The sequence below is a fragment of the Vulpes lagopus genome, chromosome X (assembly GCF_018345385.1).
Source record: "Vulpes lagopus strain Blue_001 chromosome X, ASM1834538v1, whole genome shotgun sequence".
In the NCBI taxonomy this organism is placed as follows: Eukaryota; Metazoa; Chordata; class Mammalia; order Carnivora; family Canidae; genus Vulpes; species Vulpes lagopus.
In genome coordinates, this window is record NC_054848.1 from 54,255,956 (window position 1) to 54,272,509 (window position 16,554).

Below are 16,554 nucleotides of genomic sequence, written 5' to 3' on the forward strand. Positions count from 1 at the left end.
TCTGTGGCAGAACAACAACCAAGAGCATGAGGGCTCCAACCCCTTCTCTCCCACACTTTTCTCTTCTCTTAACTGAGAGTTAAAGCCACCATGAGATGAACTCAGGTTCAGAATCTATTGTAGGACAAAAGCAGACAGAATCCATTTTTCTTCATTCATTTATTTGCGTATCTAACAAACATGTCTTGACACCTACTGTGTGCCAGGTGGTGTTCAGCCTCATCCAGTCAAATTTTCCTCAAATTGTCTTGATGGAGTGCTCTCTCCAGCATGCTTTGAGACAAATTCCTTCTCTGAGAAGGTGGTCAAGAGTGCCCCAGCTATTCCAGGAAGCCATGCCATTTCTAGAGAATAGACAGAGTGGTTAGTCAACAATTTGTAAAAATAGGTTTTTTTTTCCCCTGTCTGGGATGGGTGAGAGTGTGACTGAATAAGTAACCTTGGCAGGAGAGAGAATATAAGGCACTTGAATGGTAGTGAGATATCTATTCAACAAGGAAAGGTTACACCACACTAGGTATGTCTGGATTGTATCCTGGAGAAAGAATTGGGACCAAATGACTGAGCCTTCCTCCTTCTTTCCCTCTTCTCAGAAAAGGCTCAACATCAACTTCATGGCTCACATCTCAAGGTAAGTAAGAACTCCTAATTCTCTGAATCCGTGACTTGTCCCCTATCCAAACTCAAGTACCTGCTTTGTGGTAGAGGAGTTTCCAACTTCTCCTCAACTTGTAAATTGAACTCTATCCCAATTACTTCCACCTTTGCACCATTTCATGCTCCTTGAACCTCTTCTACTAATCCTAAGAATACTTCCTTTTCTTCTCCACTTCCTTCTTCTCCTCTTGCCTTCTTTCGCAATGACCCTCCCTATTTTCTTTCTGATTATCTCTTTATAGAGTGTATAAGAAGACCTGCTCCAATGGGAAGGTGAGAGAACCTGGCCTAGCCAGGCAAATGAAAGGGCAAAAGGGAGAGGTCTCAAGGGTTTGCCTTGAGGATTCAGGGGAAGCCATTCAAAGATGATTATGATAATAACACGCAAGGTTGTTCCACAACAGCTTGCCATCTACCTGGGGAAACGGGACTTCGTGGACCATGTGGACATGGTGGATCCCATTGGTCAGTGAGTCTAAAAAGGGAAAGAACCTGGGGAGAAGGGAATGGGAGCCAGCAACTAAAAGAAAGCCAAGAAAGGAACATACAGAAGAAGAGGCCAATTCAAGGGGAAAATGGGAGGAACTATTTCAGGGATGGATTTCTGTTTCATAGTCTAAGGATTTTTCCTGACCATGGTACTGTCTCTCGCTCTCTACACAGATGGTGTAGTCCTGGTTGACCCCGATTACTTGAAGGGTCGAAAGAGTAAGTAAAAATTCTCTTGGCCTTTGTATGTGCCAGGGATCCCAAACTGAAATGTCACACACGCCAGACAAGTAACTTAAATGAATAGACTAAAAGAATGGACCAGAGGGGTAGAAGAAAACCAAAACGTGGTGAGAACTGTGAATGCCTTGTCTGGTGGGAGTTAACAAATGGGAATTTTAGCCTAGTGTGGCCAAATTTTCTGGTTGTTGGGTAGGAACTGGAAATGAAGCTCAGAATAAGACCTTCAGAGGCCTAAATTCTGAAAAGATTATGGTACCTCTTCCCCCAAATAATATTCAAAATAGGTTTATTTCTAAAACATAAATAAAATTTTATTTTTCAAAAGTATGCAAAATGTATACGTGTGCTGGAATTCAAATAGATTTTTTCTAAGCTTTCTGATTTTCTTTATTATTTTTCATGGTACTCTACTTTGTTGCTGAACTGAATGTGGGCTTAGACTGGCTACAGAAAGATGTAGTATTCCAGAAATCCATATTTTCACGAAAATTTCATGATTCTCAAATGTTGGCAACTAACTAAAAGATTTTTAAAGGTCTAAAAAAAAAGATTTTTAAAGGTCTAGATAGATCAAAAAATTTACATTTTTCATTAGTCTGGATGTGACCCTTAGACTGACATTTTGCAACCTCTGGTATATATCTTTCTACCTCTTCTGTGTAGGGAAACCCCGTCTTTTCTGGTTGTGTGTGGGAAATCCCAAGTAAAGAAACAAAGAAAACCATAGCACCAGCAAGTAACAACAAGAGACATTACTCTGGCCACAGCACCATAGATCAAGATTACATTGAAATATTTTTGCACTGCTTTAATAAATTTTTTTTAGTTTGTGATTCAATAAGTTTGAAAGTTGGGTTTGACTTGAAAAAGGCTGAGAATAAATTGATGAATACTAGTTCAAATATAACCTTTAGATACTGTGAGATAAAAATAACCTTATTTTTTCTGACTAAACAGTGTGGATAAGCCATCCAGCCAGTTTTAAATATCAGAGGAATTCTGTGGAATACCCACTAAATTAACCAACTTGAGATTCTCAATTACTCTGTATTTCTAAAAAAACAAAAACAAAAAAACCTAAATCATTTTCTCACATTCCTACAAAATTTTCAGAATAACCTACAGAAAGAAATATTTAGCGTAAAAAAATGCATGTTGATCTAGAATATGTGTTTTCCTTTTTATTCAAATCTTTATGTTCCTAAAAGAATTTTTTTATTATTTGTTTAAGTTGTATATATTTCTTAAGTTTGTTCCTTAGCTATTTTACATGTTTTGCTACTTTTATGAAGATAATTTTGTTTGCATATTTTCTAATATTTTTTTCTATCAAGTTTCATTTATTGATGTAAAATATGCTTATACTATACTACTGAGTGATAAAGGCCAATTGTAGGGCAGTATACATGCTCCTGTGAAAGATACACTGTTTAACAAAAAACTATATGGGATCTCTCTGTATTATTTCTTACAACTGCTTGTAAATCTACAACGATCTCAAAAAGTCCACTTTCAAATAGGCAATGTCACAAATATCTAAGGTAGCCTGATGTTTAATTATAGACACAAAGCTGAGAAGCAATTGCAAGTGATATGAACAGCAGTTGTTACTGCAATACGAAGTATGGTGACAGAGTTTTGAATCATTTTTGAATCATTTTTTTGTTTGTATTTTCTGATTTTCATACAATTACTATGTATTATTTGTATAACAGACACAAATTTAAATTTTTTTGGTCTTTTTTGTATTTTTTTATTGGAGTTTGATTTGCCAACATATAGTATAATACCCAGTGCTCATCCCATCAGGTGCCCCCCTCAGTGCTCATCACCCAGTCACCCCATCCCCCCGCCCACCTCCCCTTCCAGTACCCCTTGTTCGTTTTCCCGAGTTAGGAGTCTCTCATGTTTTGTCACCCTCTCTGATATTTCCCACGCATTTTCTCTTGTTTCCCCTATAATCCCTTTCACTACTTTTTATATTCCCCATATGAGTGAAACCACATGATTGTCCTTCTTCAACTGACTTACTTCACTCAGCATAATACCTTCCAGTTCCATCCATGTCAAAGAAAATGGTGGGTATTCGTCCTTTCTAATGGCTGAGTAATATTCCATTGTATATATATAATAATGGACATATATATGTACATATACATATACATATACATATCACATCTTCTTTATCCATTCATCTGTTGATGGATATCGAGGCTCCTTCCACAGTTTGGCTATTGTGGACATTACTAGCAGTAACATTGGGGTGCAGGTGTCCCGGTGTTTCACTGCATCTGTATCTTTGGGGTAAATCCCCAGCAGTGCAATTGCTGGGTCGTAAGGCAGGTCTATTTTTAACTCTTTGAGGAACCTCCACACAGTTTTCCGGAGGGGCTGTACCAGTTCACATTCCCACCAACAGTGCAAGAGGGTTCCCCTTTCTCCACATCCTCTCCAACATTTGTTGTTTCCTGTCTTGTTAATGTTCACCATTCTCACTGGTGTGAGGTGGTATCTCATTGTGGTTTGGATTTCTATTTCACTGATGGCCAGTGATGTGGAACATTTTTTCATGTGCTTGTTGGCCATGTGTATGTCTCCTTTGGTGAAATTTCTGTTTATGTCTTTTGCCCATTTCATGATTGGATTGTTTGTTTCTTGGGTGTTGAGTTTCATAAGTTCTTTATAGATCTTGGATACTAGCCCTTTATCTGCTTTGTCATTTGCAAATATCTTCTCCCATTGTGTAGGTTGTCTTTTACTTTTGTTGACTGATTGTTTTGCTGTGCAGAAGCTTCTATCTTGATAAAGTCCCAGTAGTTCATTTTTGCTTTTGTTTCTCTTGCCTTCATGGATGTATCTTGCAAGAAGTTACTGTGTTCAAGTTCAAAAGGGTGTTGCCTGTGTTGTCCTCTAGGATTTTGATGGATTCTTGTCTCACATTGAGATCTTTCATCCATTTTTAGTTTAGTTTTTTGTGTGGTGTAAGAGAATGGTTCAGTTTCATTCTTCTGCACGTGGCTGTCCAATTTTCCCAGCACCATTTATTGAAGAGACTGTCCTTTTTCCAGTGGATATTCTTTCCTGCCACAAATTTAAATTAATAACTTTATAATAGAAATTGAATTTTTAAAATTGGAGCTGTTTTCTAGCATGCAAAAAGGATGATCCTAAATTGCTAAAGAATCAGAAAGTTTGGAGGCGGGGGAGATGATGCCCTACCCACTTGCAAACAGGGGGATATGCCAATAACAATCCACCTGCTTACCACCCTCACCTCAGGGGCTACTACATATCCCTGTGCCTCACCCATGCTGATATTCTGTGTTATTCCTCATCTCTTTCATTTCCTCCCTCCTCATGTTTCCTTGTAGCTACCTCTTTTCCTCTCTTTCTCACCTTTTCTGTCTTCTCCTTTCTTTATTTTTCCTTCTTCCCTTTTCCTTTTCTTTCTCTCCCTTTTCTCCCTCTTAAATGGGCCGTAATTGAAAACCAAGGGGAATTTATTTGTCACATCTTTCGAAAATTGTGAAGTTTGTCTCCATTGTAGAAAAATTAGAAGGTACAGGTGAAGGAGAAAAGAAACTACAATCCTACCCTATCACTCAAAGATAATCACCAATAATATTTTAGTTTATATTTATTCACATTTCCTGTGTGAAATAGCTATATTTTTACTTAAAATGCAATATCATAAATAAAATTTTCTAATCTTTTTCACCTATGTTCATATAGAGAAACCTATAAATTTCTCAGTTGCTTAGTAGTATACTGCATGGGGAACCATAATTTAGTCAATCTTCAATCAGACATTTTTTGCTGTTATAATAAACAACTCTGTAAAGTACATACTTGTGTATGTACACACACACACACATATATATCTTTCATATTTGTCCAATTATTTTTTTGTCCAATTATTTCTTAAGAGTAAATGCCTAGAGAAGAAATGAAAGTCCAAAGGGCATTCACACATTTTTAAAGCTTTCTATTGCCAAACTGCCCTCCAAAATAGTTGTACCAATTGACTCTCCCTCCTGCCATATATGAGGTCGCCCATTGCCCCAGTCCTTATAAACACTACCATTATCATTACTTTCAGTTTTCATTGTATCTTTTGAATATAGTTTCACTTTCCTTGTTCTTAATTTTAAAAGCAGATCATCTGTCTGATATTTTGATCTCTTAAAAATACTACAATAAGTTGCTTTCTACTAGCATGTGCTTTTCTGTGGGTCAGGGCTCCTGGTAGAAGTAAGATTCCCCATCCCTGTTCTACCTCTTTCCTTCCCTCAATCTCTATCACTCTGTCCTTGGACAGCAGGTAGCCCTCTGTACCCCATCCCACATTCCACTAGTCCACTGAAGTGGCTTTCTATTTGCCCCTAATCTTAGGTACCAGCTGCATAAGTATGGGTTCAATTATAACTATCCCATTTCTGCCAATATTCCCATGATTATCATCATCATTCACATCTATAATTACAGTTTTCAAAGGGATTTCTTATACATCAACTCCTCGCATGAACTCCTATGACGTAGGTTGGGCACACGCAAGTCTGGGCTTTGGAGTCACACAGGCCTGGGTTGAAACTCTGGGCCATCCCTTAATAGCTCTGAGCTCATTTTCTCCACCTATAAAGTGTAGATAATACTTCAGAGGAGGGGTGCCTAGCTGACTCAGTTGGTAGAGCATGCCACTCTTGATCTTGTGGTTGTGAGTTCAAGCTCTGCATTAGATGTAAAAATTACTTAAGAAAATAAAATATTTTAAAAAGATATTATTTATTTATTCATAAGACACACACACACACACACACACACAGAGAGAGAGAGAGAGAGAGAGAGGCAGAGACACAGGCAAAGGGAGAAGCAGGCTCCATGCAGGGAGCCCAACGTGAGACTCGATCCTGGGACTCCAGGATCACGCCCTGGGCTGAAGGCAAGCGGCAAACCACTGAGCCACCAAGGGATCCCCAAGAAAATAAAATATTTTAAAAATAGTAGTTCAGGGGCACCTGGGTGACTCAGCAGTTGAGCATCTGCCTTTGGCTCGGGGTGTGATCCGGGGTATGGGAATCGAGTTCCATATCAGGTTCCTTTCAGGGAGCCTGCTTCTGCCTCTGCCTATTTCTCTGCCTCTCTCTTTCTGTCTCTCAAGAATAAATAAATAAAATCTTAAAAAAAATTTTTTTTTGACAAGCTGATGTGTGTGAAATGTTATCTCATTGTGGCTTTAATTTGCATTTTTCTGATTACAAATGAGACTGGACAAGTTTTCATGTGTATTTTTAAGATTCATTGTTTATTTTAGAGACAGCGTGCGGTGGGGAGGGGCAGAGGGAGAGTTAAAGAGAATCTCAAGCAGACTCCACATCAAATGCAGAGTCCAACACGGGGCTTGATCACACAACCCTGAGATCACAACCTGAGCCAAATCCAGGAGTTGGACACAACTGACTGAGCCACCCAGGCACCCCAATATGTTTTCAAATCTTGCCATTCTATGTTGTGTTTCTGTGTAGAACCTCTCCATATTCTTTGCACACTTTTATATTGGGATTTTTAGATTATTGATTCGTGGAAGTTCTTTATATATCACAAATGTTAAAACTTTTTTATTGAAGTAGAGTTGACACACAATGTTACATTAGTTTCAGGTTAGGAATGCTAAACTTTTGTTTGCCAAATATTTTGCAAATATATGCAGGCTTTTGCTTGTATCATTGTTTATAAATACTCTTTTTTTTCAAGATTTTATTTATTTATTTATTTATTTATTTATTTATTTATTTATTTATGAGAGAGAGAGAGAGAGAGAGAGGCAGAGACACAGGCAGAGGGAGAAGCAGGCTCCATGCCGGGAGCCCGACGCGGGACTCGATCCCGGGACTCCAGGATGGCGCCCTGGGCCAAAGGCAGGTGCTAAACCGCTGAGCCACCCAGGGATCCCCTATAAAGACTCTTAATGTAAAGAAGTTTTAAATTTTACTGTAGTCTAATATATTAATCTTTTTCTTCATGGCCATATAGTTTCACTCATATTACATAGTCTCTCCATGTCTTCCTATGAGCCATTTAAGAACTTCCTTTCTGCCTCAGGCATGATGGGTCACTCTCTTCTTCCTTTGCCTGCAGTGTTTGTCATGTTGACATGTGCCTTTCGCTATGGCCATGATGACTTGGATGTGATTGGTCTGACGTTCCGCAAAGATCTGTACGTACAGGTGCTGCAAGTGTTCCCACCTGAGCCCACCAGCCCCCAAGGGCCCCTCACGGTCCTACAGGAGCGACTGCTGCAAAAGCTGGGAGACAATGCCTACCCCTTTACCCTGCAGGTACTGACCCCCATGTCCTCAGCGAGGTTGCCAGAGAAGATTAAGTCAGGAAGCCAAAGAGGCTCAACAAAGGAAGGGGGTCCCTATTTCTTCTGTTTGCTGACTTCTTTCTGATCCCCCAGATGGTTGTTAACCTGCCCTGTTCGGTGACATTGCAACCAGGTCCTGAAGATGCAGGAAAGGTAAGTTCTGGGTTCTGAGAAAAAGGGATAAATAGTCAGTTCTAGGAGGAGGGACAGAGGGACAAAGGAACAAGACTGGAGAAATGGACAGCTAAGGGATGGGGTCAGGCATTTCCTTATAGACCCAAGAGGAAAGAATAGGCAGTGTTGGAGATGAGTTCTCTTTGTCCCCGCCCCCTTGCAGGCTTGTGGGATTGACTTTGAAGTGAAGAGTTTCTGTGCTGAAAACCTGGAGGAGAAAATTTCCAAGAGGTAGTCTCTGGTCCTCTCCAAAATCCCTGCCTCTGGACGGTGTTAAAAAACAGATCTTGATCTCAGGAGAGAAACAGCCCTACTTCTAACCTCCATAGCACCATCGCCACTGTCTCAGATGTCCAACTCTGATTCCCCTCTGACTTCTCTTCCTTGCTCAACGACAGTCAGCAAACTTTTCTGTAAAGGGCCAAAAAATAAATATTTAGGCCCTATAAAATATAAAATAAATATTTATGAGCCCTATAGTTTCTGTTGCAACTACTCAACTCTGCCATTGTAGTGTGAAAGCAGCCATGGATAGTATGTAAATGAATGAGCGGGCTGTCTTCCAATACAACTTTATTTATAGACACTAAAATTTGAATTTTATATGATTTCCACATGTCATGAAATATTATTGTTGACCTTTTTTCAACCATTTAAAAATATAGTAACCCTTCTCAGCTTGCGGGCCATACAAAAACAGGCAGCGAGCCAGATTTGGCCAGTGGGCCATAGTTTGCTGGCCCTACATTGAGGGCCTAGGGGAATCGTCTGAGAGAGGCTTTATCCCATCGCCACCCACCCCCCCACCCCAAGCAAGGACTGGCCCCTGGGGGTGGCATGGAAAAGGTCCGTGGTTCCCAAAGAAGATGTTCAGGCTAACCTCTTGGCTTCTACTCCTCTACTCAGAGACTCGGTGCGGCTGGTGGTTCGAAAAGTACAGTTTGCAATCCCAGAGCCAGGCCCTGGCCCCTGTGCCCAGACTACCCGCCGCTTCCTTCTGTCAGCTCAGCCCCTACAGCTCCAGGCCTCAATGGACAGAGAGGTTTGTGACCCACACTTCCTGACCCCTACCCTGGAACCACTCTGATTTCCTACTTCGGTAGACAGGGATGGAAGCCAGGGCAACAACCGTGCTAAGGAAACAGGAATTCTAGGTCTTGATCTGGGTGTTCTCCCTCCGCCTTCATGATAAGCCTCTCTTTCTGCTTCAGGTTCACTACCATGGCAAACCCATCTCTGTCAATGTTTCTATCAACAACTGCACCAACAAGGTCATCAAAAAAATCAAGATTTCAGGTGAGCTCCTTTTCCTATCCCCCTGCACCTAGTCCCTGATCCATGGCTCCTTTTCTAAAACTCAGCTCCACTTACCCAGTCTGCATTAATCTAGACTTTCACTCTAATGCAGGCTTATCAAAATACGTGTCTTTGTCCACATGCACATCTTAGTGCATCAAGCATAGTGTACCCACATATAAGGTCGCATCTGAGGCCAGGGAGTTGGGGTCTTGAGGATGATGATGATCATGTGCTTTTCCTGGCTGTGCAGTTGACCAGATCACAGATGTCGTCCTATACTCCTTAGACAAGTACACCAAGACTGTCTTCATTCAGGAGTTCATGTGAGCTGGTGCTGGGGATGGGGTCAGAAAGCCAAGGGGTGGGTTGGTAGGAAGGGGTTGGGGAATGGAAGCAAAGGAGGCTGTTGGTAAAAGAAGGAAGAGGGTAGGAACCCAGGACTGAGGGAGGTCAAGGTGAGGGCTGAGGGATTCCCAGGAGAACAGGAGGGAGGCTACCCATAAGAGGACCATCAAAATGCGGACAGAGGTCAGGGGTATATGAATTTCCCACCAGAGTGAATTGTTCCCACTCTCCAGAGTGGGACATGCCAGCACCCTTGGATATCCCAGTAGGTTTGTGGAATTGTGCAAGAGACATGGGAATGAAAGTACACTTAATTTGCAAGCCTAGCCTAAGTTCTTCTCTTCTCCTTTTAAAGGGAGACTGTAGCTGCTAACTCCAGCTTCTCTAAGAGCTTTGAAGTAACCCCACTCCTGGCTGCCAACTGCCAGAAACAGGGCCTGGCACTGGATGGCAAACTCAAGCATGGTGATACCAATCTGGCCTCGAGCACCATGTAAGCTCAAATGTGACTCCCAAGCTCCATTTTCTCTCTCCAACCCATTCTGCATGCTATGTACATAGTCCTGAGCTACCACCTATAATGAAGCCTACTTATTTTTTCTAAATATCCCTAGGCCAGTGTTCAGAGATCCCTGCAGGCCTGAGGGCCAACAGGAAGCTAAATAATGCCATAGGAGCAATACCCAGGCTTAGGTCACAGGCAGCAAGAAAGGAAAAAGCAGAGAGGAAAATTGCCTGTGTTGTGTCTTTCATAGCTCACAAAGGTCATATATATATATAAATCTTTATAAGAATCACATTAATGTAGGCTTGATATGTACATATTCTTATTTCAATTTACACTTAAGGGACCCTGAGGCTCAGAGGCATGAAGGAACTTGTCCAAGCCTGTATCGCTAGTAAGCGACAGAGGTGGAAAGGATTCTACTGCATGTTGTCCGGCTCTAACACTGTGATCTCTAGAGTAGCTACTCTCTAGCAAAGACAGAAATGGAGTGAAAAGACTAGGAGATGAGAAATGGAGAGGCAAGAGCAAAAAAAAAAAAAAAAAAAAGGAGAACAAGAGAATAGGAACTGATAGATTTCTATCAAATCATTCATTTGGCCCCATGCCTTTGGAGGCCCTAGTGTTAGATGCATCTCCCACCAAAAGCCATCTGCCACCATCTGGTAAGTGTCCTTCTCTGTGCCTCATCAATGTTGTAGCTATAGATTGTTATTGCTAGAAAGACCCTTAGGAATCAACCAGACAGCATTATTCTATAGATGAAGGATCAGTATTCCAGAGTCACGAAGAGACTTTCCCAATATCATACAGTTTTCTGTATTTTAGTTTCCAATCAGTGAGTTTTCATGGAGCACCTGTTACATGCTCATTCCTATGCTAAGCAGTATGAGCGGATACAAAGAAGTTTGAGACAGTCTCTGCCTTCAGTCAGTTTATGGCCTAGATGGAGAATAAAGAAGAATGCGGATGCAATCTAAAGGTTAAATGTTTGTACAAGTAGTTCAGATTAGAAATTCAATAGAAGTTAAAAGAAGCCAGCAAAGCTGGAGAGGGCTTCCTGGTAGAGATTGAATGAGCTAGATCTTGAGGCAGTGTAGGATCTGGATAGCGACAGAGGAAGGAAAGAGCATCCAGATTGGGAGCATGGCATGGGCAAGGCCAGGAGGTGGGAGTCTGCATGGCATGTTCTGAGCATGGAGAGAGGATGGGTCCACTTAGGGTTGTTTTCCAGGTGTTAGGGGGTAGGGCAGGAGAGGTTAGAGAGACTGGGTGGGGCCAGTTTGTTAAGGGTCGTGAAAGCTAAGCCCAGTAATTATATTCAGAGAGGTAGGATGTTGAGCAGAGTGTAACACGGTAAAACTGGATTTTACAAACAGAAATGTGATTTCAATGAGAAGGAGAGATTAGAGCATGGAAGGTCTGCTAGAAAAGGTGAACAGGAAGGGACTGAGGGACTGAATGAATTACTCCCCTAATCCTCCATCCCACCCTTGGCCCCAACAAACACACAACAATGAATACTACCACCTCCAGTCTTCAACCTGGAATGAACAAGGAGCTGCTGGGGATCCTGGTGTCCTACAAAGTGAGAGTCAACCTGATGGTGTCTGGTGGAGGGTGAGCGAGGGTTCAGGGTCAGTTTGGGAAGGGGCTGGGGAGCCACTTTTGTTTCCCCCCTGGTTGGACTGACCCAAACAAGCTGTTCCCCACCCCTTCTCCCAGGTCAGTTTCCCAAACCTGTGAGCTCAGTGAGCAAGCCAACTTTCCTCCCAGAAACCCATTCTGAGACTGAGTTGTCCTTATGATCCCTTATCCCCCAGTAAAGCTAGGTTGCCCCTCTTCATTTCCAGCTGCTAATTTTACTGTCCTTCAATCCTCAGCATCTTAGGTGACCTGATAGCCAGGTAAGAGATGCAAGGGGGAAGCAGTGGGGAGAGGGGACTGGGGCAAGATGGGGAGGATGAGGAGATGATGAGACCAAAAGAGTGCCAAATGAAAGTGTGAGGACATCCCAGGACCAGAAAACTGAGGGAGAGAGGTTCAGGGAGTGGCCTCGGAGGGAGATCTGTAACTGTCCCTTGGAATCCTTGCAGCGATGTTGGCGTGGAGCTGCCCCTGATCCTGATGCATCCAAAGCCATCACATGGTGAGTGACTAGGTGGGACTGGTAGGAACAGTGGTCCTGAGTGTTGGGGACTAAGCAGTTCTGCTCTCATGAATCAAGGACTATCAGTGTGGGTAGAGAATGTATAGGTTGGATTCCTAGGTTTTGGGGGGCGGGGCGCGGGTGCGCGTGGGGCGGGGCGGGGAGGAGAGAGTTAAAAAGGGAGTGGGAAGAGAAACAACACATTTATTCTTGGAACTGAGAGCCCCGGTCAGCTTCACTTCCATTTTTCCCTCTCTCCACGCTTGCTACAGAGGCTGCTAGGTAAGGAAATGTGAGGCCCAGAAGCCCCATCCCCCTTTCCCCATTGCCACCCTCCATTTTATGACATGGAAATGTTAAAAAGCTTCTCTGGAGTGTTGCTTTCAATGCTGTGCAGTAGAAACATACGGTTTAGCTTCGTGTCATAGTTCAGTGCTTTTCATACGTCTTCCACCCCCTGCTCTTCTCAGAATCCTCCTTCCCCCTCATCCTTTCCATTTTTTTCCTTCCCCTCACTCCCCCGCCTTCCTTGCGTCTTCCGTTCTTTGATCCCTCCCCTCCTCCCCACCCCCCATTCTCAGTTCCCCTCCAGCACTCTGTGGCGCGTGGGGGTGGGGTGGGGGGACGGATGTTTTGGGAGATTGGAGAGGGAGAGAAGGGAAACAAGCCGGAGTGGTCGACCGGGGTGGGGATGGGGGTAGCAACCGAGAGGGGGCTGAAGATCCGGGCTGGGAAGCAGAGAAGGGGTCACTTTTCTGGGATCACAGAAAGGGAGTGAGCGTGGACGATGCCCAGAAATTTGCTCCTAACCTTCCATTCCCCTTTGCTGTTTTGCAAGCTCTGAGGACATAGTCATTGAGGAGTTTGCTCGGCAGGAGCGGCGAGAGAGCCAGGAGGCTTTGGCGGAGGAGGGGGACGAGGGAAGCTGAGCACCTTCCTTTGGTGCCTCTGTGTAGGAGCCCCACTGTAACGCTCTAATAAATCAACTTGTCCCAGACGTGCCTGGCAATCTCTTTGGTATTTCCTTCTCCAGGAGGTAATGGATGGGAAATATCAGAAAGGGAGACAGAACATGAAAGACTCCTAACTCTGGGAAACGAACTAGGGGTGGTGGAAGGGGAGGTGGGTGGGGGGTGGGGGTGACTGGGTGACGGGCACTGAGGGGGGCACTTGATGGGATGAGCACTGGGTGTTATGCTATATGTTGGCAAATTGAACTCCAATAAAAAAATGAAAAAAAAAAAAAAAGAGGTAATGGAGTATGGAGAACAGCACCCTCTGCTCCTGTCCATGATTACTCTCTACCATGTGGTTTTCCCCTAAACAACCTCTGACGTCCCTCTGGCAAGGCCCCTTGCCCTCCGTGGGTCTTTCAACTTTCCCTCTGGGCCCTGGCCATCCCAGCCCCTACCCTACCACCACAGCACCCCTACCACCCCACTCCCATGGTCACCCACTGCTACAGGCAGGACCTGAGGGGGCATGGCCGTGTGCCAAGCCCTGGGCAGCGTGCAAGGTGATGAGCAGCAGATGGACAGAGAAGAGTTCCGTGTGATCTTGTCAGAGCACCACCTGAGAGCACCACCCACCTGCCACGATGTACACCCTCACAAGAGGGGCCCAGGGCAAGGCCAGAGGCTTCTCCGGGAAACCACTTAGATTCTCTACACAAATCCAAACTCCTGTGCCTGGGGGAGCAGAGCAGGGAAGGGAGGTACATGGGTAGGGCTTTGGCAATAGGGCTGTGTAAGGTACAGTATCGAGGCCGAGGAGGTGGTATCAATTTCCTCAGGGTGATGATTGGCCTACTTACCTACTTCAAGGTAGGCAAGATAAGGTTCATCATGGGCTTCAAGTACTACAGCTTTAGTTGCCTGCCAGGTGAGCCCACCATCAAGGCATCATACAGTACATTTTTGTCCCCGCCTTGGCCAACTCACCTAGGGATTCTTCTCAAAGTTATCTTTTGTGAGCATTGAGAAGTTGAGCCCTGGACCACCTTTTCTAGGGCCATTCTCCACTTCTGGTTCTAAGACTGCCTGGTATTGGGAGTAGAGGAGTGGTGCAGAGTATCTGACTCTTGGTTGCAGGTATTCATTGGAATTGGCTTCCTGTCTAAGACCATGTACTTGGGAGAACCAAATAGTGAATGATTACTCTCTTATCAATAACACTATACCTCAAAACCTTAGGCCTATGCATTAATGGTAGGGTAGCACCATCTTGGACTATTTGTGGAAAAAGGGAAGAAAAATATGAAGCCTCCCCAAATGACCAAACCCTGCTTTTCTCTGCCTTCATCTCATCTCCACCTGTAGCACAAAATCCAGGAGGCTTTGAATCCTTAAATCTGCTGCTCTATACATAAGGTCTTCCTCAATCAAAACAGTAATATTGAGATTGGATCTGTCCTAGGAATGCTAGGCCACTTGGTTTGTGGCCAGAGCAACCACTTTTCAGGGACCCAGTTTCTTTGATCCTTTTTGGTTTGCCTTTTAAGTTCTAACCTTTAAAAGGCAAGTTTCTTTCCTTTCTAAACATTTTCTTATGCAGGTTCAGGCTTCAGCTATGGGACACAGCTGGCCGGGAGTACTTTTGCAGCCTAAATTTCTACTACATGTGATTCAACTACTGCAGTGGCTGGCTATGATGTCACAAGTGCATGTTCTGTCGTTTTATTTGAAAAAGGGACTGAGGGAAACAATAGGTTGGTAAGACTAGCAGAGAGGAAGGGCAGGTACATTATCCTCTCTAAACCTCTACTAAATGTTTCAACTCTCTACAACACATTCTTTTGTAGATATCAATGCTTTCAAGGAGACAGGTAAGTGGGTAGATATAGGAGCACAAAGAAGTGAGGATATCACCATCATGTTAGTGGATAACAACACTGATCTGAACGACAAAAAGTAACTACAACTTCTGGCACACCTAGAGTCAATCTCTATGGGAAGGCTCTCCTGTGCTGTTTATAGGGGAGGAGTTTACCAGTTTCAGGGTGATGGGTTCAAGGCTTCTATGGTTGGTGTCCTGGGGAGGCATCATCACACTTCGGAAGGATCCGTCTTTATCCACTTTGAGTTACCACTTACCACTCTCTGGTCCCTCACATCATTTGTCATTTGTCCAGACAAGTCTCTGTAGATGATGGGGAAGAAAAATCCAGAGACCTCATATGTGATGTTTGAGACCAGTGCCCAAACCAGTTACAATGTGAAATATGTAATATCCATTTCTCTTTAGTTCTTTTTTTTTATTTATGATAGTCACACACAGAGAGAGAGAGAGGCAGAGACACAGGCAGAGGGAGAAGCAGGCTCCATGCACCGGGGGCCTGACGTGGGACTCGATCCCGGGTCTCCAGGATCGCGCCCTGGGCCAAAGGCAGGCACCAAACCGCTGTGCCACCCAGGGATCCCCTCCATTTCTCTTTAGGATACTTCTGTTGCATTTGTCTCTAGCTACCCTCCACTGCTTACTCTTTTGGATAACCTTGGCTTGTCCTATCTTGGGGCAGGTACAAGGTTCATTTCCCTACCATGCAGTACAAAGGCCCAATATCGTCTCTGAATCTGGCCTTTTACATTCATTTAACACATGCACACAGCTATCCCAGCACATGGCTTCTGCCCTTCCATCCAGAATTCACTTCCACTGAAGAGGAGCATCCTTTATCCTAGCTTTGCTGGGCTAAGGAGTGTAAAGCAGAGAAGGCAAACTTCCGTTGATGAGTTAGATGGCCAGTCCTGACAGATATTTAAGGGAAAATGGGACTAACCTCAGCACAAAAAGTAGCTTCCTGGTTTGCCTTCAGGCAAGAAGAGGTCAGATCAGAATTCCTCTTCTGTGTCTCCGAGAAGCTGCCCCGGGGAAGTTGAGACTTAACCCTAGTCACTCACATCCCTCTTTCCATAACACACTTCAGTGGTTGAAATCCAACTGGAGCCTTTCACGGAGTCAGGCATCAAAAGCCACTGTTCCTGTTGATAACCTGGTCTCTTGTCTAATTTGATGAATTTATTGCTTTTGGGCTTGCCAGTAATCCATCCCCCCCCCCCTCAGATTTAAGGTTTAAATCCCTGGCTACTTAACTAAGCTTTCATATAATTTCTGAATTTAGGAGCAAAACAGAACCCCTGAGGGGCACCTGGCTGGCTCAGTCGGTGGAGCAGGAGGCTCTTTATCTCAGGGCCATTGAGTTCTAGCCTCACAATGGGTATGGGTCATACTTAAAATAAAAATAAAAATTTTAATAGAACCTCTGAAAAGGCTATTGTTTTTCTGGACTGCATCTCGCTGCCGTGGGGTGGAAAATTCTTGCAGGGCCCA

The 16,554-nt window shown here is 43.8% G+C and overlaps 1 protein-coding gene across 1 annotated transcript; it reads left to right on the forward strand.

The window, feature by feature from the left end:
- The first annotated feature begins 557 nt into the window (after positions 1–557).
- Positions 558–13,288, forward strand: ARR3 (arrestin 3). The gene is made up of 16 exons (XM_041740422.1): positions 558–631; positions 900–930; positions 1,062–1,122; positions 1,321–1,365; positions 7,525–7,724; positions 7,847–7,906; positions 8,091–8,158; positions 8,834–8,969; positions 9,139–9,223; positions 9,477–9,549; positions 9,927–10,064; positions 11,613–11,696; positions 11,960–11,983; positions 12,173–12,225; positions 12,498–12,507; positions 13,064–13,288. Exons 1-16 carry the CDS (start codon positions 558–560, stop codon positions 13,152–13,154), a joined length of 1,233 nt encoding a protein of 410 aa, XP_041596356.1. The 3' UTR covers positions 13,155–13,288.
- The last annotated feature ends 3,266 nt before the right edge of the window (positions 13,289–16,554 follow it).